Source organism: Ictalurus furcatus, chromosome 2, assembly GCF_023375685.1.
Source record: "Ictalurus furcatus strain D&B chromosome 2, Billie_1.0, whole genome shotgun sequence".
NCBI classification, from domain to species: Eukaryota; Metazoa; Chordata; class Actinopteri; order Siluriformes; family Ictaluridae; genus Ictalurus; species Ictalurus furcatus.
In genome coordinates, this window is record NC_071256.1 from 30665730 (window position 1) to 30687202 (window position 21473).

The 21473-nt window shown below is 45.2% G+C and overlaps 1 protein-coding gene across 7 annotated transcripts in view; it reads left to right on the forward strand.

Moving 5' to 3' along the window:
• The window catches only part of spop (speckle type BTB/POZ protein), a 123567-nt gene that overhangs the window by 57857 nt on the left and 44237 nt on the right, over positions 1 to 21473 (forward strand). For all 7 annotated transcript variants that reach the window (XM_053614197.1, XM_053614218.1, XM_053614206.1 and 4 more), the window contains 3 exons: positions 12358 to 12691; positions 14823 to 14944; positions 15223 to 15374. In XM_053614197.1, the coding sequence (XP_053470172.1) occupies positions 12614 to 12691; positions 14823 to 14944; positions 15223 to 15374 (352 nt within the window). In that variant the 5' untranslated portion in view covers positions 12358 to 12613. The remainder of the gene's footprint in view (positions 1 to 12357; positions 12692 to 14822; positions 14945 to 15222; positions 15375 to 21473) is intronic.

Sequence of the window (21473 nt, forward strand, 5' to 3'; positions counted from 1 at the left end):
ATACCCCGCGTGACATTCGCAAAACTGCTATATTTTTTCCCCGGAGGTGTGTCTGGATCCGGATTGGTTGATCACGGTAGGGCTCCCAATGTTCTGTTATTTGGAAAATATTACATCCCTCTTTTCCTATGTCTCTGTGTATGTGCGAAGATCTCAGCTAAGCCTGTGCAGTACAGCCACCTGAAAAGCCAACTCTCTCGCCTGATGGAGGATCAAGTGATCACACATGACAATGAAGCTGCAGTGGTGTGAATGTGGCTATAGTTATGTATGCTAAGCGTTTTTAGTCTGTGGTGTAAATATGAGAGTGTGAGCTGTCTAATTGATCACACTGGAGTAGAACGCAAGGGTAACTGTTAACACACACACACACACACACACACACACACACACCCAGGCTCCAGCACTGCTTCCTAATGAGAGAACACGCTGGGGCGGCTGGGGTGAGGGCTGGCGGGGAAAGGGGGGAACGAGTAGGGCTGAAAGAGTGACAGAGTTAACACTAGGTTGGGTTTAAAGAGCTGAAATGCTTTTTTTTTTCTTTTTCTTTTCTTTTTTTTTTTTTTAAAGCTGTTGAAACCTCCATAAACAAGAGATCACTAAATCTCAGATACGATCTAAAAAGACTAAACGCCCAAAGAAGTATTAAACCGTACATTAACAGCAGTCCTGAGCGCTCACGTAAACGTTTTATTCATGTTCATGGGTTTTAGGGGTCCGAGTGCGTACTGCTGGAACCCCGGTGTTTTTCTTAGGATTTTTTTTTCTTATTCAGATTTTCCACTGAAATGAATTGTGCAGACCAGATCAAACGTTGTAGAGACGTGAAATCGGTCCAATGGTGACACTGTAACACACCTTCCTCTTAATGAAAGAATGAATGGAGGAAACGAATGTGAATGTAGAAAGGAAGGAAGGAAGGACATGTGGGTGAAGGAAGGAAGGAAGGAAGGACATGTGGGTGAAGGAAGGAAGGACATGGGTGAAGGAAGGAAGGAAGGAAAGACATGTGGGTGAAGGAAGGAAGGAAGGAAGGAAGGAAAGACATGTGGGTGAAGGAAGGAAGGAAGGAAGGAAGGAAAGACATGTGGGTGAAGGAAGGAAGGAAGGAAGGAAAGACATGTGGGTGAAGGAAGGAAGGAAGGAAGGAAGGACATGTGGGTGAAGGAAGGAAGGAAGGACGGACATGTGGGTGAAGGAAGGAAGGAAGGAAGGACATGTGGGTGAAGGAAGGAAGGAAGGACATGTGGGTGAAGGAAGGAAGGAAGGACATGTGGGTGAAGGAAGGAAGGAAGGAAGGACATGTGGGTGAAGGAAGGAAGGAAGGAAGGACATGTGGGTGAAGGAAGGAAGGAAGGAAGGAAGGAAGGACATGTGGGTGAAGGAAGGAAGGAAGGAAGGACATGTGGGTGAAGGAAGGAAGGAAGGACATGTGGGTGAAGGAAGGAAGGAAGGAAGGACATGTGGGTGAAGGAAGGAAGGAAGGAAGGAAGGAAGGACATGTGGGTGAAGGAAGGAAGGAAGGAAGGACATGTGGGTGAAGGAAGGAAGGAAGGACGTGGGTGAAGGAAGGAAGGAAGGACATGTGGGTGAAGGAAGGAAGGAAGGAAGGACGTGGGTGAAGGAAGGAAGGAAGGAAGGACATGTGGGTGAAGGAAGGAAGGAAGGACATGTGGGTGAAGGAAGGAAGGAAGGACATGTGGGTGAAGGAAGGAAGGATGTGGGGGAAGGAAGGAAGGAAGGAAGGACATGTGGGTGAAGGAAGGAAGGACTTGGGGGAAGGAAGGAAGGAAGGACATGTGGGTGAAGGAAGGAAGGACGTGTGTGAAGGAAGGAAGGACGTGGGGGAAGGAAGGAAGGACGTGGGTGAAGGAAGGAAGGACATGTGGGTGAAGGAAGGAAGGACGTGGGTGAAGGAAGGAAGGACATGTGGGTGAAGGAAGGAAGGACATGTGGGTGAAGGAAGGAAGGACATGTGGGTGAAGGAAGGAAGGACATGTGGGTGAAGGAAGGAAGGACGTGGGTGAAGGAAGGAAGGAAGGACATGCGGGTGAAGGAAGGAAGGACGTGGGTGAAGGAAGGAAGGACATGTGGGTGAAGGAAGGAAGGACTTGGGGGAAGGAAGGAAGGAAGGACGTGGGTGAAGGAAGGAAGGAAGGACATGCGGGTGAAGGAAGGAAGGAAGGACATGCGGGTGAAGGAAGGAAGGAAGGACATGCGGGTGAAGGAAGGAAGGAAGGAAGGACATGTGGGTGAAGGAAGGAAGGAAGGAAGGACATGTGGGTGAAGGAAGGAAGGAAGGAAGGACATGTGGGTGAAGGAAGGAAGGAAGGAAGGACATGTGGGTGAAGGAAGGAAGGAAGGAAGGACATGTGGGTGAAGGAAGGAAGGAAGGAAGGACATGTGGGTGAAGGAAGGAAGGAAGGACATGTGGGTGAAGGAAGGAAGGAAGGAAGGACATGTGGGTGAAGGAAGGAAGGAAGGAAGGACATGTGGGTGAAGGAAGGAAGGAAGGAAGGACATGTGGGTGAAGGAAGGAAGGAAGGACATGTGGGTGAAGGAAGGAAGGAAGGACATGTGGGTGAAGGAAGGAAGGAAGGAAGGACATGTGGGTGAAGGAAGGAAGGAAGGAAGGACATGTGGGTGAAGGAAGGAAGGAAGGACATGTGGGTGAAGGAAGGAAGGAAGGAAGGACATGTGGGTGAAGGAAGGAAGGAAGGAAGGACATGTGGGTGAAGGAAGGAAGGAAGGACATGTGGGTGAAGGAAGGAAGGAAGGACATGTGGGTGAAGGAAGGAAGGAAGGACATGTGGGTGAAGGAAGGAAGGAAGGACATGTGGGTGAAGGAAGGAAGGAAGGACATGTGGGTGAAGGAAGGAAGGAAGGAAGGACATGTGGGTGAAGGAAGGAAGGAAGGACATGCGGGTGAAGGAAGGAAGGAAATGCGGGTGAAGGAAGGAAGGAAGGACATGTGGGTGAAGGAAGGAAGGAAGGACATGTGGGTGAAGGAAGGAAGGAAGGACATGTGGGTGAAGGAAGGAAGGAAGGAAGGACATGTGGGTGAAGGAAGGAAGGAAGGAAGGACATGTGGGTGAAGGAAGGAAGGAAGGACATGTGGGTGAAGGAAGGAAGGAAGGACATGCGGGTGAAGGAAGGAAGGAAATGCGGGTGAAGGAAGGAAGGAAATGCGGGTGAATGAGAGATATAAAGGAATGTGTGTCAAAGGAAGAAATCAAGTGAAAGGAATAAAAGGAAAGATAGGAAAAAGTACAGAAAGGACAAACGAAGGAATTGGAGGATGGAGAAAAGAGCAAAGAGGAAAAGAAAGAGAATGTAGAAAGGAAGGAAAAGAAATGGAGAATGAGACAGAAATAATGTGAGGAAATAAAAAGAAGGAATGAAGGAGTAAGGGAATAAGATGGAGTGAGAGAGAGTGAGAATAATGAAGAGGAGGGAGGGACAGAAAGAGGTGAAGGACCCTACAGTGTGCGTCTGTTTAAAGCCAAGCTGCTGTGCAGCTCCTCTGTGTGTGTGTGTCTGTGTGTGTATGTGTCTGTCTGTGTGTGTCTGTCTGTGTCTGTCTGTGTGTGTGTGTGTGTCTGTCTGTGTCTGTGTCTGTGTGTGTGTGTGTGTGTGTCTCTGTGTGTGTGTGTGTGTGTCTGTGTGTGTGTGTCTCTGTGTGTGTGTGTCTGTGTGTATGTGTCTGTCTGTGTGTGTCTGTCTGTGTGTGTGTGTGTGTGTCTCTGTGTGTGTGTGTCTGTGTGTGTATGTGTCTGTCTGTGTGTGTATGTGTCTGTCTGTGTGTGTCTGTCTGTGTCTGTCTGTGTGTGTGTGTGTGTCTGTCTGTGTCTGTGTCTGTGTGTGTGTGTGTGTGTGTCTCTGTGTGTGTGTGTGTGTGTGTGTGTGTGTGTGTGCTGCATGTTACCTGCTGCTCATTTTCATGAGCACAGGATTTGATTATTCTCACCCGGAGCCTCTGACTGTCTGACACCAAAACTCCAATATTGCATTTTAGTAAAGTGTCAGTGTGAGACCAGGTTAATCAAACTCCTGCTTTATTAACAAGCGTTCTTCATTCCTCCGGGAGAGGGGGAGAGGGGGAGAGAGCAAGAGGGAGAGAGAGAGAGTGAGAGGGGGAGAGAGGGAAAGAGCGAGAGGGAGATGGGGAGAGAGCGAGATGGGGAGGGGGCAGGGGGGAGATGGGGAGAGAAAGGAAGAGAGCGAGAGGAAGAAGGGGAGAGGGAGAAGGACAGAGCGAGACAGGGAGAGAGCGAGATGGGGAGAGGGGCAGGGGGGAGAGGGGGAGAGAGGGAGGGGGGGAGAGAGAGAGCACGAATGGGGGGGGAGAGAGAGCACGAGTGGGGGAGAGAGAGGGAGAGAGCGAGAGAGGGAGGGAGAGAGAGGAAAAGGGGGAGGGGGAGAGGGAGAGAGCGAGCGAGAGAGAGGGAGGGAGGGAGAGGGAGAGAGAGGGAGTGAGAGGGAGGGAGAGAGCGAGAGAGGGAGGGAGAGAGAGGAAAAGGGGGAGAGGGAGAGAGCGAGAGAGAGAGAGGGAGAGAGAGGAAGAAGGGGAGAGAGAGAGGGAGAGGGACAGAGCGAGACGGGGAGAGAGTGAGATGGGGAGAGGGAGTGAGAGGGAGCGAGAGAGGGAGGGAGAGAGCGAGAGAGGGAGGGAGAGAGAGGAAAAGGGGGAGGGAGAGAGGGAGAGGGACAGAGCGAGACGGGGAGAGAGTGAGATGGGGAGAGGGAGTGAGAGGGAGAGGGAGAGAGAGGAAGAACGGGAGAGGGGGAGGGGGAGAGGGCGAGAGAGGGAGAGGGCAAGAGAGAGAGGGAGAGAGAGGAAGAGGGCAAGAGGAAGAAGGGGAGCGAGAGGGGGGAGAGGGTGAGAGAGTGAGGGAGGGAGAGCGAGGGAGAGGGCGAGAGAGAGAGAGGGAGAGAGAGAGGAAGAGGGTGAGAGGAACAAGGGGAGAGGGAGAGAGAGGAAGAACGGGAGAGGGAGAGGGAGGGAGAGAGAGGAAGAAGGGGAGAGGGAGAGAGAGGGAGAGGGAGAGAGAGGAAGAACGGGAGAGGGAGAGGGACAGAGCGAGAGAGGGAGAGAGGGAGAGGGCAAGAGAGAGGGAGAGAGAGAGAGAGAGGGTGTGTGATTGTGCCCTGTGATGGGTTGGCTCCCAGTCCAGGGTGTCCCCTGCCTTGTGCTCCGAGTCCCCTGGGATAGGCTCCAGACTCCCCGTGACCCTGTGTAGGATAAGCGGTACAGAAAATGGATGGCTGGATGGATGGAAATCCCTGTGTATGAGCTGTTACTATAGAAACAATAAGCGTACACTTCACCCAGGAAACCTGGAGGCCATAAGCTAAGCTAAGCCGATTGCGCTTGTACTTTCGCCTCATATAGATGCCACACACTGCTTGTCCTTCATGTCTTATGATATATACGTATAAACGTGGATTTCATATACAAACGCGCCCTCCAGAGTGTTTCATTTTAGCGGCAAAGAAACCGATTTGTTGTCAAAAGTGGAACGCTAGCTCTGCCACCCATATTACTACGGCAACCAGTAGTAGGAACGCCTTCTGGCGGCTTCGTTAGCACAGCGGCTCGCGGCAATAAACTCGCCGTACGCGTGAACAAGTGAGAAACAGGAAGAAAGTGAAAACGAGGAGTCATTTGACCCTAGCTTCCTTCTTCCTCCTCCCATCTCTACTACAGAGCACCGCCCGCTTGCTCAGGGATGTTCAGGGGTTCAGGATCGGATATATTTGATCATTTCTTTTTAAGAAACGTAGGATGGGACATATTTCCTCTTCTGCCCATGAAGAAAAAGCCAGTGGGGAAAATCCGCCGGGTGGCTCTGCATTTGATGTTCTTCTTTCAAGTCACTGCTAAAAGAAACTTTTAGGCCAGAGCCGCCGCGTGTGGGATTCTCCTTCTCCTCCTCCCGTTAATTCATTAATTATTTTGGCAGGCTAGCGTCTGCTTTTTAATGAGTTCCTGAAGGGCTAAATCACCTCGCCTGGCAGCCAATTCCTGCTTCCACACTTTCTACCAACGTCCGCGCTCGTATCCGCTCTGGCATACGAGGACTTAAAGGACGCGTTTACCTTTTTTGTCTGCGTGGATTTGGATTCTTTTTATCGTTTTACCTGCACGGTTTCATAACTTGAAATCCTGTATTACCGATTCTACTCATCCTAAATTCATGCACGTGAAACGCGAGATAAAAAAAAAAAAAATCATTCATCACGGATCGTCACATCAGTAATGCTTGTAAAAAGAAAAAGGGGGGAAAAAAAAAACCAGCCTGAAGGTAATTTCACAGTTGGTCTTTCTCCGTGACCCCGCTATGGCTTTTATGCCTCTTCAGGCAGGTCTAATGAGCTCGGCTATACGTCTCGCCTCACCTAAAGTTTAATACCTTCATTTTCCCCTCTTACTTTCACCACTCCTGTACTTAGCGACTTCCCACAAAAGAAGCCTCCTGATAAGAAGCCCCCCCCCCACCCCACCCCAGTGGTTCCCTGACTGATTTAGAAACTTTGGATGATCAGAAGTTAACCATCAAGCATTTATTATCTATAATCTTATCCCTTGGGTTGACAAATCCTTCCTAAAAATGAATGTACCTAATAATACGTCTAATAATACCAGTTCCTAGATGTCAGAACAAGAGCCCTTAAACGTATTCTGGTCCTCCAAAGGTTTTATGGCTCCCTTCCGAGCAGTTTCGCGCACGGCATGTAGCCACGTTTTCTCTCCTCAGCCATGATTAATACGACTCTTAAGGGAAGTCTACCCGAGCACATTAGCAACAGATTCATAACAGACGTGACCAAATAATCAAGTGTGGTGCAATCTGCAAATCTAATTGAAGTATTTTCATGTTTTGAATTATGTATAAATTTCTCCCAATTTTCTCCCTAATGTGGTCCCACCCACCAGCCAGCTGCTCTCTGTCAAACAGTGGCCACGTATCACGGAGGGTGAAGGTTAACGCTGCGTTCGTGGCGCCTTGTAAGGGGTAATTTGCAAGTTGTATTAACGTCATTTCCCACCTCTGGGCATGCAACGTGGGAAAAAAAACAAAAAAAAAACAAGGATGTCGCTACAAAAGTGTGTCTTGTTTGCTCTGTCGGAGCATAAACAGCTAGTTTGAGTACACTTTTACAGTTACAGGCCTGAGAATGGGATTAAATTTGTGCCAGAAGTATTGAACGTGATTTATTTATTTATTTATTTTCAAGAGCAAAAGAAGGAAAACACTCTGAAACTAACAAGAGTGACGTGGCAAAAATGTAACACGTTCATTAAATGTACGGCGTTCTTTGTTAACTGTTTTTCTACGCGTCGTTTACGCTCTGCAAGTGCCCGTCGGCCATGCCGGCACAAATCTCCGGTGTGGGCGGGGCTTAACAAGCGATTTACTCTCATCGACTAGTGAGATTTGGATCGACAGCTCGAGTGTCCATCTGAGGACGAGGACGACGACGACGACGACGCTCCGTGCTTCTCGGGGGGGAAAAGATTAGCCGTACGAGATTACCCGAACCTCAAATATTGATTCCGAACTAATACAATGACTAAGCAAATAAGTGATTTCCACTACAAAGTACAAACGCTGTGACTATACAGCGAACCGCATCCAGAACGCTCTCCAAAATCCGCGACACTTGAAGTCTCTGCTTCCTGCTCAGGGGGCTGTCGATCCCGATGTCGGTATCCGACGAGAGTAAACCTCTGTTAAACCCACCCACACGTAAGCGAATGGAAATTCTGGCAGCGTAGTCATTAAAACCGTGATTAGCGAAAACGGAGCTTAGAAAACCGTTCGTGAAGAATGCTGTTTATTTGAAGTCCATGTTACATTTTTGCCACTTTTGAGTTCACTTTTCAGTTTCGGAGTGTTTTTCCTGTATGCGTATTTTTTGTTCGTTTCTTGAAAAGTTTTACATTCAATACTTTTGGCACGAATCTAATTCCATACCTGAGGGGATACTGGCTCTACTGTAGTGAGCTTCAAACACTCATGCACCATTTTGGAGTGAAATTGCAGCACAGCAACAACAGTGTAACGCACTCGGAGGAAAGCGCTATCTATCCATCTGTCTATGGGGCAGTGGTGGCTTAGCAGTTAAGGTTCTGAGTTACTGATCAGAAGGAAGGTCGGGGGTTCAAGCCACAGCGTTGCCAAGCTACCACTGTTGTGCCCTTGAGCAAGGCATTTAACCCTCTCTGCTCCAGGGGCGCCGTATCATGGCCGACCCCGCGCTCTGACCCCAACCTCCTAACGTGTATGTATACTATGCGAAGAAAAGAAAATTCACTGTGACCAATAAAGACTCATCATCATTACCCTCTTCCGCACGCTATACGTTAGCTCATGGATGCTCATGATTGGCTAGCGTCACTTTGATTGACAGGGCAGAAATTGTAACACCGGTCCTCCCACCCAGAGAACACTGGCGTGTAGCACACTGTGCAGGTTCTACAACTCCAGTATGTTATAACCTGTGTAGTGAGCGTGCATAGCGACTAAGCTTTTTAGCTTAGCTGTGTTTTTCGAAGAGGACGACGTTAAGAAAGGTTTGGATAAAGTCTGCCCGAGTTTGAGTTGTTTCGATACGTTCAATTCAAGCAAACCAAATCAAAAGAATATTGATTCTGCAAGCTGTAGTTTAAGAGCTATGACCCAAAATTGCCTTGCTTTTCTTCAGAATGGGGAGGGGGGGGGATAAATGTGGCATGGATGTTGGTGCCAGAAGGGGCGCTTTTAGTATTTCTAACAGCTGAGGATTTGCGAGAACGGTGGAAAAAAACAACAACCAAACAAAAACCCCCAGTGAGCCACAGTTATGTGGGTGGAAATGCCGAGTTGATGAGACAGGACAGAGCAGAATAGAGAGACCGGTTTGAGCTGACGGGAAGGCTCGCTCAAATAACCACTCTCTACAATTGTGGTGAGCAGAAAAGCAAAACCTTACGGCGGACGAGCTACAGCAGAAGGCAACGTCTGACACTACAGCAGGCACAGGTTCGGCAAGACCGATCAGCTGAGGTGCTGTGTATCGTGATGCATATGGGGTATCGTCGAAAAGTCTTCAAGTATTGTGATGGGATCATTTTGTCACATTGCCCAGCCTTAGCTCTGATCATTTTGCACTGGTACCTGTAGTGTCTGTCTGTCTGTCTTTTATTTATGTAACGTCTTTCTCGCACACTCTCGACAGATGATTTGAAGCAGCTAGACAGAGTAAACACCCATGTAAACATTTGCACACAAGTAAACATGAATACAAAACCTAATATAGCACACAAACAACGTCCAGTCATCAACACTGTCGAGAAGCAGCTTAGTGGGGTTTTTTTTTTTTTGCCTGTGTCCTCGTAGGTGGTGTGGACACTGGTGATTCTTCTGTATATTTACAGAAATAAAAGTAAGAAGGGGAACGGAAAAAAAAATCTTTTTTTTATTCAAATTTTCAGAAATACTGATTATTCACCAGCAAATTATTCACCACTCGATCTTAAATGTGAGATATTTACTTAGCTTGAGTTGCTGTCTGTCTGTCTGTCTATCTATCTATGTATCTGTCTGTCTGTTGGTCTGTCTATCTATCTATCTGTTTGTCTATCTGTCTGTCTGTCTGTCTATCTATTTGTCCATCTAACTCTGTCTGTCTGTCTGTCTATCTATCTATGTATCTGCCTGTCTGTCTATCTGTCGGTCTGTCTATCTATCTATCTATCTATATATCTGTCTGTCTATCTGTTTGTCTATCTGTCTGTCTATCTGTCTGTCTGTCTATTTGTCTATCTATCTGTGTCTGTCTGTCTGTCTGTCTGTCTGTCTGTCTGTCTGTGTATCTGTCTGTCGGTCTGTATCTGTCTGTCTATCTGTTTGTCTATCTGTCTGTCTGTCTATCTGTCTGTCTGTCTGTCTATTTGTCTATCTATCTGTGTCTGTCTGTCTAGCTATCTGTCTATCTATCTGTCTGTCTGTCTGTCTATCTATCTATGTATCTGTCGGTCGGTCTATCTATCTATCTATCTGTCTGTCTATCTATCTATATATCTGTCTGTCTATCTGTTTGTCTATCTGTCTATCTATCTGTCTGTCTGTCTGTCTATTTGTCTATCTATCTGTGTCTGTCTGTCTAGCTATCTGTCTATCTGTCTGTCTGTCTGTCTGTCTATCTATCTATGTATCTGTCTGTCTATCTATCTGTCGGTCTGTCTATCTGTCTGTCTATCTGTCTGTCTATCTGTCTGTCTATCTGTCTGTCTATCTGTCTGTCTGTCTATCTATCTGTGTCTGTCTGTCTAGCTATCTGTCTATCTGTCTGTCTGTCTGTCTATCTATCTATCTGTCTGTCTGTCTGTCTATCTATCTATATATCTGTCTGTCTATCTGTTTGTCTATCTGTCTATCTATCTGTCTGTCTGTCTATTTGTCTATCTATCTGTGTCTGTCTGTCTGTCTGTCTGTCTATCTATCTATGTATCTGTCTGTCTCTATCTGTCGGTCTGTCTATCTGTCTGTCTATCTGTCTATCTATCTATCTGTCTATCTATGTCTGTCTGTCTATATATCTCTGTCTATCTGTCTATCTATCTGTCTATCTATCTATCTGTCTATCTATGTCTGTCTGTCTATATATCTCTGTCTATCTGTTTGTCTATCTGTCTATCTATCTGTCTGTCTGTCTGTCTATCTATTTGTCTATCTGTCTGTCTATTTATCTGTCTGTCTGTCTGTCTGTCTGTCTATATATCTATCTTAGCACAAAATGCACAAAGCTCCTAATGGTGTATGTGTCCTCTTTGTCTTGTGGATTATCACCCATTAATCACCCTCTCTGCCAGCTGTGTATGTGTGTGTGTGTGTGCGTGCGCGTGTACGAGGGAAAGAGAGAGAGATGAATGAAGTGTCTGAAGATGTCTGATGCAAAAGACTTTCGATTAGCAGCCTTGACATTCTTTCGGCTTGGACTGTAATTTTTTGTCGTTGACTCGAAAATTGTGTGTGTGTGTGTGTGTGTGTGTGTATATATGTGTGTGTGTGTTACCTCAGATCTACTGTCATCAGGGCCTATTTACAGAGTTGAGAGATTGTTAGCTGCTTTGCGAGCATTATTATGTTGCCGCCGAGCGAAGTTCCTGTTGATTAGTTGACAGTCGCAATAGACATGATACAAATACCATTGAAAATGAAGTTGAGAAAATAGACAGCAGGAGACAGATGACTACACACACACACACACGCGCGCACACACACGCACGCACACACAATTTAATTGCCAGGAAGTCTAAGGTAATTTAAATTGCAAATGGGCACCAACTTGTTTCCTAACTTGAGCGATTAATATTTTATTGTTTTACTGAGTGAAAATGCCATCAGTGCTTTTTTTTTTTTAACACACATCAGCTCCAAATAGGACACGAGTGTGAGAGAGACTGTTGATAGTTCTCTAATACTGAAAAGTGAAAGTTTTGTCCAAGTTTTAATTAAACTAGACATCCATAACTATAAGGGTATGCAAATAAAATGTCGAGTTACTCAGTGATCCTTTCACTTTGCCTTTCAAAACTTCATTGTTGACCTTTCCTTTCTCTTTCTACTGTTATCTTTTTCCCCCCACTTATTCCCTCATCCTCTCTGTATTACTTACTGCACTTTCTGTCCTTGTCCTTCTTTCGCTGCTTAATCATCCCTTTCCCATTAACGCCCCTCTCACCATCTCTTCCTCCTCTGTTGATCACCCTCTCTCCTATTTTATCTTCTCTTCTCAAACCTGGCCCGTAATTTCTTAAAGTTCCTACCAGGCCATGATCTATCCGTTGAATAGGACACTAATTAAAAGAAAAGAAAAAACCGGCGCAGTGGGTGTCTCGCTCGTCTGCTTGCTGGAGGAGGGACGCGCAGGTTGAGGAGAAGAGAGCGGAGAACGAGGGAACCGGAAAGTAAAGGATGAGGTGGCTTCAGGTTTTTTTTTTTTTTTTTAGAGACACAGGCAGAGGGTTGCATTCGTATGTTTTGCGTGCTCTTGGGTTTGTGCTTGAATTGATTCATGACAGGCCTGATAATTGGGTGTTGGGTGTTGGAGTTGGACTGGAAGTTCAGAGAAAGCATGGGCAATCTTTGAAACGTCAGAATTAGTTTTAAATTATGGTGATTGTTTGAGGCTTTCGTACAGCTACATTGAGACAGCGCACAAGAAATGGTGTGTTCGTCCTTCTTTGGTCAAATTAACGCAGGTCAATACGTAACGTCTCGTAGCAACTTAATACTTAGGCTAGTGACTGTCTAGTGTGACCTAATCTCTCTCTCTCTCTCTCTCTCTCTCTCTCTCTCTCTCTGGCAGGTTCTCCTGTAGCAGAGGCAGTTCTGTCAGTGTTCCATCGCTGTTCTTTGGGTGCCTCTGTACCCCAGCGTGTACTCACCGCTATCGACAGCTGAGGTGCCACAGCTTGACACTTGTGAGAGAGTGTGAGGAAGTCCTCTCACTCCGAGAAAGAGAGAGAGAGTGTGTGTGTGTGTGTGTGTGTGTGTGTGCGTGGGTCTGTCATCTGCTGGTAGGTGTCGTGCCCCTCCTCACCCCACACACATCAAAGCTGGCGATGTCCAGGGTCCCGAGTCCGCCCCCTCCCGCTGAGATGACCAGCGGCCCTGTGGCCGAGAGCTGGTGTTACACACAGGTGAGTGTGTGTGAGTGAGCGTGTGAGTACGAGAGAGCACGACAGAGTACGAGAGAGAGAGTATGAGAGAGCACGAGAGAGTACAAGTGAGTATGAGAGAGAGAGAGTACGAGAGAGTACGAGTGAGTATGAGAGAGAGTGAGCATGAGAGAGAGAGAGTACGAGTGAGCACGAGAGAGAGAGTATGAGTGAGCACGAGAGAGAGTACGAGAGAGAGTACGAGAGAGAGTACGAGAGAGAGTACGAGAGAGAGTACGAGAGAGAGTGAGTACAAGAGAGAGTGAGTGAGAGTGCGAGAGAGTACGAGAGAGTGAGTATGAGTGAGTGAGAGTGCGAGAGAGCACGAGAGAGTGAGTACGAGAGAGAGAGAGAATGAGTGAGCGTGCGAGAGAGCGAGTACGAGCGAGTATGAGTATGTAGTGTAATTTCATGAACAGGTTCCTATTAGTGAAAATGTGTGTAATCTTAATGCGTTTTGATTTGGAATGAAAAACAAAGTCTATCAAAGCAAAATAAAAATAAATGTTAATCTGTTGTTTTCTATTCTGTTAAAACTCTGTTCCATTTTATTATATTCTAAGTTCAAATCTAATTTCTTCGTGTATGCTAATTCGCAGTTGCATCGATCACGATGAATAAATGAATCCATTTTTGAGCGTGTTTTAGCTACTTTCTTCCGCTAAGTGTTGGCACCAGCGCTGCGGCTCTTACACAGCAGTACCGGCGTGTTCAGAGCGGGAGAAAGGACCAGGCTATTTTGTACGTTAGAGAAAAGTGGATGGACGAGTGTTTAAAAAAAAAAAAAAAGTAGTCAAAAAAGTATCTGCTGAGAATGTGTGCATCAAACCACACACATGCTAAAGTGGAGTGCTTTTACTGTCGCATATTAAAGTCATCAGCAGCCCAGATTGGGTTTTCTTTATCCCTCTTCTCCCCTTTTTAAGTATAATTGCGGTGTTGGGAAAATACATTTCTCCATAATCCAGTACACTTATTGCCGTCTGTGTAATTGTGATGCTCTTACCTGCGTTTGTGCTTTTTTTTTTTTTAGTCATGACTGTATGAAATATTAAGTCAGGATAATTTAAAAGCAGCTGACTGCTGATGTTTTGTTAGCAGTAAAAGAAATTAAACCAAGGAGTAAATCTTACGTGATTGTAAACACAGGAAACGGAATATTTGGGACGGTCAGTTTTCAGTTCGGTACGACTAACGAGGCTTTGAGGCAGTTCCGGGACGATTCCTAAAAAAGTTATTCTGGAGCTCTGATAAAATGTATTCATCTATATAATTAATCTAATCAGATGTATAAAGAAAATGTTGCCTAGACGTTCCATTAGTTATGAGCAGGAACTGGTTTACAACACGCACTTTTTGGAGTTAATCCACAGGTACTGCCCAGCTGTCCATCCACTCAATCATTCATTCATCTCTCCATCCATCCACTCACTCACCCATTCAACCTCAAATCATCCTTCCATTTATCTATCCATTCATCTATCCATCCACTTACTCACTCATTCATATATCCATCCACTTACCCACCCATTCAACTATCAAATCATCCGTTCATTCATCCGTCCATTCATCTGTTCACCCATCCATCCGTCCATCCACTCACTCATCTGTCCACCCATCCTTCCACCCACTTATCCTTCATATATCCACCGGTGCATATGTCTCTGCGTCTTTTTGTCTGTCCACATATCTGGCCATCCTTCCATTCACCCATTCATTTAATCAACCCTAGAAGTCAACCTGTCAACCAAAATTAAAGGGATTAACAGCCCTAATATTCCCCCGTCATGGTTTAGCTGTGCATAATCTTCAAAATACACATCACACACAAGCCCGATGCAGAAGATCTAACAAACATGTACACCACCACCACATCCCACTGTTGTCCTCCCTTTTCCTGTCTAAACTGCTATTCATGTTTTTTTTGTTTTTTTTTAATAACCTTTTTACCTACCCCCCCCCCCCCCCCCTTTTTTTTTTTTCTCTTCCTCCTGTTTGTTTCTATGGAGATTATGTGGCTGTTTTTTGAAGTCCCGGCCACCATTTACTTATCTCTCAAAAGAAAAGGAAGCAAGAAATAAATGTGTAGGTGCTTTTTGTGTGTGTGAATCAGATCAAAGTAGTGAAGTTCTCCTACATGTGGACCATCAACAACTTCAGCTTCTGTCGGGAGGAGATGGGCGAGGTCATCAAAAGCTCCACCTTCTCCTCGGGAGCAAACGACAAACTCAAATGGTATGCATATTCGTTTGTACGCGATGTACTGGACTACATGGCGCATTTGCATGATGAACCTTGCAACGCTTGGTAATTAAATGCGTTAGCATGAACCTTATCCTCTTTACACGCTCGGAAGCAAACGCGAAGAGTGTGGAAAGTATCAGTTGCCAGGGAATGAACATGAGCTTCTCCAGACACCTTGTGTTGATTGAAGGTGTAAATGGAGATGAACTGAATTTAACTGCTAGTTGGGGATCGGTTAGCTAATGGTTTAACGCTCTGTTCTGGTCCAGGTGTTTGCGGGTGAATCCGAAAGGGTTGGATGAGGAGAGTAAGGATTACTTGTCCCTCTATTTGCTCCTGGTAAGCTGTCCCAAGAGCGAAGTGCGTGCAAAGTTTAAGTTCTCCATTCTCAACGCTAAGGGCGAGGAAACCAAAGCAATGGGTGAGTCACGAAATAGTTGTTTCTCATTAATCTGTGATGGCAGCAGAGATCATAAGTGGGAGTCTGGAGGTTGAAACCAAAACAGAATATTTAAGGAATTTTGTACTGAATATAAACTCAGCAAAAAAAAAAGAAAAAGAAACGTTCTCTCACATTCAACTGCTTTTATTTCCAGCGAATTTCTTAACGTGTGAATATTTATATTCATATAAAAAGATTCAACAACTGAGACATAAACTGAACAGGTTTCACAGACATTTGACGAACAGAAATGGAATAATGAGTCCCTGAACAAAAGGGGGGTCAATATTAAAAGTCAGTGTCCGGTGTGTTCACCAGCTGCTTTAAGTACTACAGTGCATCTCATCCTCATGGACTGCACCAGATTAGTCAGTTCTTGCTGTGAGATGTTACTCCACTCTTCCACCAAGGCATCTGCAAGTTCTCGATCACGTTCGGGGAGGGACACATGGTTACATGTAATTTTCCACTGCGAGGACGATCAGCTGTCCGTCCTGTCTCCCTGTAGCGCCGTCTTAGGCGTCTTACATTACAGACATTGCAGTTTATTGCTCTGGCCACAGCTGCAGTCCCCATGCCTCCCTGCAGCAGGTCTATGGCATGTTCACGCAGGTGAGCAGGAACCCTAGGTATCTTTCTTCTGGTGTTTTTCAGAGTCAGTAGAAAGGTCTCTTTAGTGTCCTAACTTATTGTAACTGTGACCTTAATTACCTACCACCTGTAAACTGTTAGTGTCTTAAGGACTGTTCCACAGGTGCATGTGCTATAGTTGTATACGGTTCATCGAACAAGCATGAAAAACATTTTTAAAACCCTTTCCAATAAAGATCTGTAAAGCTTATTTGGATTTTACAAAATGATCTTTAAAATACAGTCTCCTGTAAAAAAGGGGCGTTTCTTTTTTTTGCAAGATTGTGAATGCGGTATTGCTTTTATACAACAGTTCTTTAAACAAGAAATTACTATTTTTTTTTTAAACACAATATAGCGAAATGTTCTCTTTATTTGTACATTCCCATTAAAGATGCTTCCGGTAAAATCGCCATCCCTTCTTCCTTTTCATCTTCACGTATTAAGTCAAACGTATCACTTGCCATGCCCACTGATGATATCACTACCTCTACTGTAGTAACCGTGTCAAACTAGGAACGGGACTCGTACGTGGCGAACGCAGCCGAGCGGAGTGATACGTACAGTGAAACGACCCCGTGCGCTTATAGGACCGCCACTCAACCAATCAAATTAGTGGACCAGAACTAAGTGTTGTATAAATCTATAATCGTGGCACAGATTTCCATTCCGTTTAGAATAGTGTATTACTGAAAGGGAATTGAGATGTATCGAGTCTGCCTGCGTGCATGTGTAAGTCTGTAGGTGTGCGAGTCTTTCTCTGTCTGTGACCATTCGTGACACAAACATCCAGAAAGCATGAAGGTGTTTAAAATGACTGAAAACAAGCAGAACCTGGGAACAATGTTGCATCACTCTGTAAGACACTGACGCTTGCTAAGCCTGGGCCTGAGTGCTTACATCATTAGAAGTTTGCTGAATATTTTCATGTCCTGATTTGTAACATTCTTATAAAGAATGCTCGATTCTGTAGTCATTAACCGTATAACAGTTAGCCGGAACGTCTTTTATCCTTAAAAGGATGTAATGGAGCTTGGAGATCTTGTGGGGCAAATCCAAGCGCTTGGTTCCAGACCTACTTTAAAGATCAGTGTGTAATTCTGTAATCAGTTTTCTTTCTGCCTGCAGGCAGACAAATGCTTTAAATCCACGAGGATATTAACCTTATTGACCGGCACGTTATCGATCAGATCTAAAGACTCGACGTTTTTAGAAATGGCATATCAAACTGAGTAAATAAAGCAGTTTAATCACTGGGAGCAGTTCTAACTTTAATGATGTGCTTTCATTTGCCTAGCGAGTACACTTCCACTAATCACAACGAGCCTAAGTTATTAGGGGAAAAAAAAGAGCGAACGCCTTCCTGACCTCTTCGCAGGGAAGTGGAGGTGTGCGCTTTAGTCACTGACTCATCTTTCTAAAGCATGCCGAGCAGCGCTGAGAGAAAAGCCTGAGAGGCTGATGAGAGGTCGAAAAAGCTCGTATTTCATTTTCCAAATTCTTTCATTTTCTGCACTTTAATGGGCGTCCCTCCTCCGTCTCGTCCCCCCCCTCTGTTCTCTCCGTCCCTGACAGTCTGCAGAGCTCCCGGGGGAGATGCGGAGACCTGCAGAGCCCCTTGCTGGAGAAAACGATGCCCCTGACTGCTCTGTTGGGAGAGTTTTTAAAAGGAGGACGGAGACTGCGTGCAAGGGGGGGGAAAAAAAATGGCAGTAGAAATTGCTCTATCGGTTCTGGATCATTTAGAATCCAATTTAATCCTGGCCTCATCGTGAAGGGGCGGGGGTGGAAGAGAGGAGAAGGAGACGGCGAAAGAGAGAGAGAGCGAGAGGGGCGAAAAGGGAGAGAAATAAAAACAAAGTAAAGTGCTTTAATTAAGAGGGCTGCGAGTCAGCAGAGGCACACTACATTACGACTGCTGTTTATGGAGCCTGTCTGAGCTGTGTGGGTGTGTGTTTAGGCTCGGAGCGTGATAATAGGAGAGGGCGGATGGGACGAAAAAGTACAGCTCCATTTTTGTAACGTTTTCTCTTGATTACAGCACATCATAAACAGACCGAGAGATTAGTGGTTAAGTGCTGAGTAAGAGAGTGGAATCGGTGACTTGTATCATGAAACATCCATTCGTGCATTTTTTTCCCAAAGGAGATGTTGCCATAGGCTGCATCCACACCGTTCCAGTCTCCACTGGCTAGTAAATGTCCGAGCTGCTGATGAACGAGTAGGTGCGGTAGAGCTTGTTTGCGCTCCGGGTTGATGAAGCAATTGGAGAGTTAACTGGAGGATGGATTGGTTTTGCTAGAGGGCTGGATGTATTTAGAGGCCTAGTCTGTGTATTGATCGTGTCCGGTGGTTATTCAGCTGAATCTGTTATAGCCTTGGTGTGTGGTTTATTATCTATCGGTCCGATAAAGCAATAAAGTAAGTGGATCGGTGCTTTAGCACGAATAGTTATATACAGTTGCAATAAAAATGATTCAACCCCCATTGCAAATCAGATTTATCGTCAAAATGTACAGACTTTCAGCTGTTTACAATGAACAAATCAAACTGAAGCAATTGAAATAGTTCAACACAACGAATGCTTCAAGTGGTTTCCCCAAATTCAACTGAAAATGCAACTTATAATGATTTCTCCAGTTTCAGAATTATTCAACCCCTTCATGGCAAACATCTTTAGTACTGAATAGAGCACCCTTTTGCTGTTATGACCTGCTGCAAACGAGATGCATAGCTTCTGGCAGCGTTCCTGAGGAATCTTTTGAACATTTTCTATGGGGTTCAAGTCAGGTGACTATGATGACCCTGTAGAATCTTCCAGGACCTGGAAGATTCTTCCAAGACCAAGCTTTGGTGGAATTTGAGGTGTGCTTGGGATCATTGTCCTGTTGGAAGGTCCAATGACGATCAAGCTTCAGCTTCCTCACAGACGGCATGAGGTTTTCTCCTAGGATTTCCTGATACTTCAATGAATCCTTCTTGCCTTCTACACGCTGCAGGTTTCCAGTGCCAAAGGATGCAAAGCAGCCCCAGAGCATCACCGAGCCTCCACCATGCTTGGCTGTGGACAGAGTGTTCTTTCTTCATTCTTCTTCCTCCAGACATACCACTGATCCATCGAGCCAAAAAGTTCCAGTTTTGTTTCATCGCTCCACAGAACGGAATCCCAAAACTTCTGTGGCTTATTTATATGATTTTGAGCCGACTTTTCTTGTGCTTTGGGGTCACTAGTGGTGTACATCTTGGAGTTCTGGCATGGAAACCTTCTGTGTTTAGTACGCACCTTACTGCGCTCACTGAAACCTCAGTGCCTGTTGCCAGCAAGTCTTGCTGCAGGTCTTTTGCAGTCACTCGAGGGTTTTTCACAACCTGCCTTCTCAGAAATCTGGCTGCAGCCGTTGATAGCTTCGTTTTTCTGCCCCGTCCAGGTATTTCATCCATTTTCTGCCTCAAGCCAGTTCAGGTATTTCATGTGTTCCAGCTCAAGCACACCTGGTGCAACTAATGAAGCCCTTGATTATTTGTATCAGTTATGCTTGAGACAACACCTGTTTTGCATATTTGTGCTGTTGTGAGGGATTCTACTCAGGGGGTTGAATAATTCTGAAACTGGAGAAATCATTATAAGTTGCATTTTCAGTTGAATTTGGGGAAACCACTTGAAGCATCCGTTGTGTTGAACTATTTCAATCGCTTTAGTTTGATTTGTTCATTGTAAACAGCTGAAAGTCGGTACATTGTGACAATAAACCTGATTTGCAGTGGGGGTTGAATAACTTTGATTGCAACTGTACACACACACACAGGGTTATTCCTGCCTTGCCTGTGGAGTGCTGACATCTTACCAACAGGATAAAAGATTTCCTGCCATAGAAATTCTCTGTATTTGATTTTAAGTGATGGAATGTATAATACTGTGTTTATTTTTCCATTTTTCATACGATACTAATAACACAGAGCTGAGTTCCAGCTGATGCCTAACACCTTATACTGACATGCGCCTACAGTCTGCAAAACTTCTGTTAGCAAGTTGTTTGAGAGATTGCACCGTGACACCACCACCTTATTTCATTTCATTTTTTTTTCTTGCCCTTCAGTATTAACTAACATTTGAATCCACACCTATTCACTGAGTCACACAGCTCCATTCTGTTCTCCTTTTTTTTTTTATGCACTCTATTTTTCTTTCCCCAAGCGTGGGTGTATGGTGTGCTCCTGAATGGTTTTCATCTTTCACAAAAGAATCACCAGGAAATCACTGATGCTTGCGATGTCACTCCTCACAGCTTAGACAGATGTGATGAACTGATTTATTATTTTTTTAATTAGGAGCTGTCCGCTTGAGTTTCTGATGCGCACGAGGTATCTCATGTTGACCATTCAGGAAGAGGCAACGGGAGGAAAAAAAACGTTCAAGCAGATGGAATCGCGGCAAGAGAACTGGATGCTCTGTGAAATTTCTTTTCAGCTATCATAGCCTGGTCTTCAAATTTTTTCACAAGCTACTATGTATGATTTATCATTTATCATAAATGACCTAGTAGTCAGTTATAAATCCTACCCTGCCACTTTGGCACACTGTTTAGTGTGGTAGTATGCATTTTGGAATGAAACCCAAGGGGCAATGTACTGTGAATGTTATGTTCTATCCACAGCGTACTGTGAATAGAGCCTGATTCGCTCTCTTACTTTCTGAAAGAGTGTCCTTCCAGTATCTCGAAACTCATGAGTCAGGATATAATCATGATTGTCAGATAAACTGGCCACTGAAGTGCGTGAGGATACATGTTCTCCCGATGTCGTAACACCCTTCTATAATTTAAACTTTAAAGGGATAGTTCACCTTAAAATGAAAATTCTGTCATCAGTTACTCCCTCCTCACGTCGTCTCGAACCCACGAGGCTTTCGTCCGTCTTCGGAACACGATCGAAGACATTTTTAATGAAACCTGCAAGTAACCAAAACTTTCAAGCTCCAAAATGTTCCATGTCAAAGTAATCCATGTAATCTGTTTACACGGACAGCGGTAATCTAATTACTGACCTCATTCTGAATAAGACAATATCGTGATTAAGGTGTTTACATGAGTCGCTTTTAGAATACTCCTTCCATGTTCAGGTTTTACATGTTGTTATAGAACATAGAGCGATTAACTGCACACGTGATTACGTCCCCGCGCCACGCCGTCCGACGTTCCCTCCAGAATTTCACGTATCGACATACAGTTCGTCTTCGTTATGGTCCCGTATACAGTTTTGGGTGTTTTTAATTTTACGAAAGCTTCAAGTGCGGGTAATTATTCGTCACGCTGTACGTGCAAATAGACGACTGCTTGAAGCCGTGGGCTGCGTCCCAAACCGCGTACTTACCTTACTGTATAGTATATAGAAATACATGTATCTCGCCTACTATACAGTACGGTAAGTACGCGGTTTGGGACGCAGCCC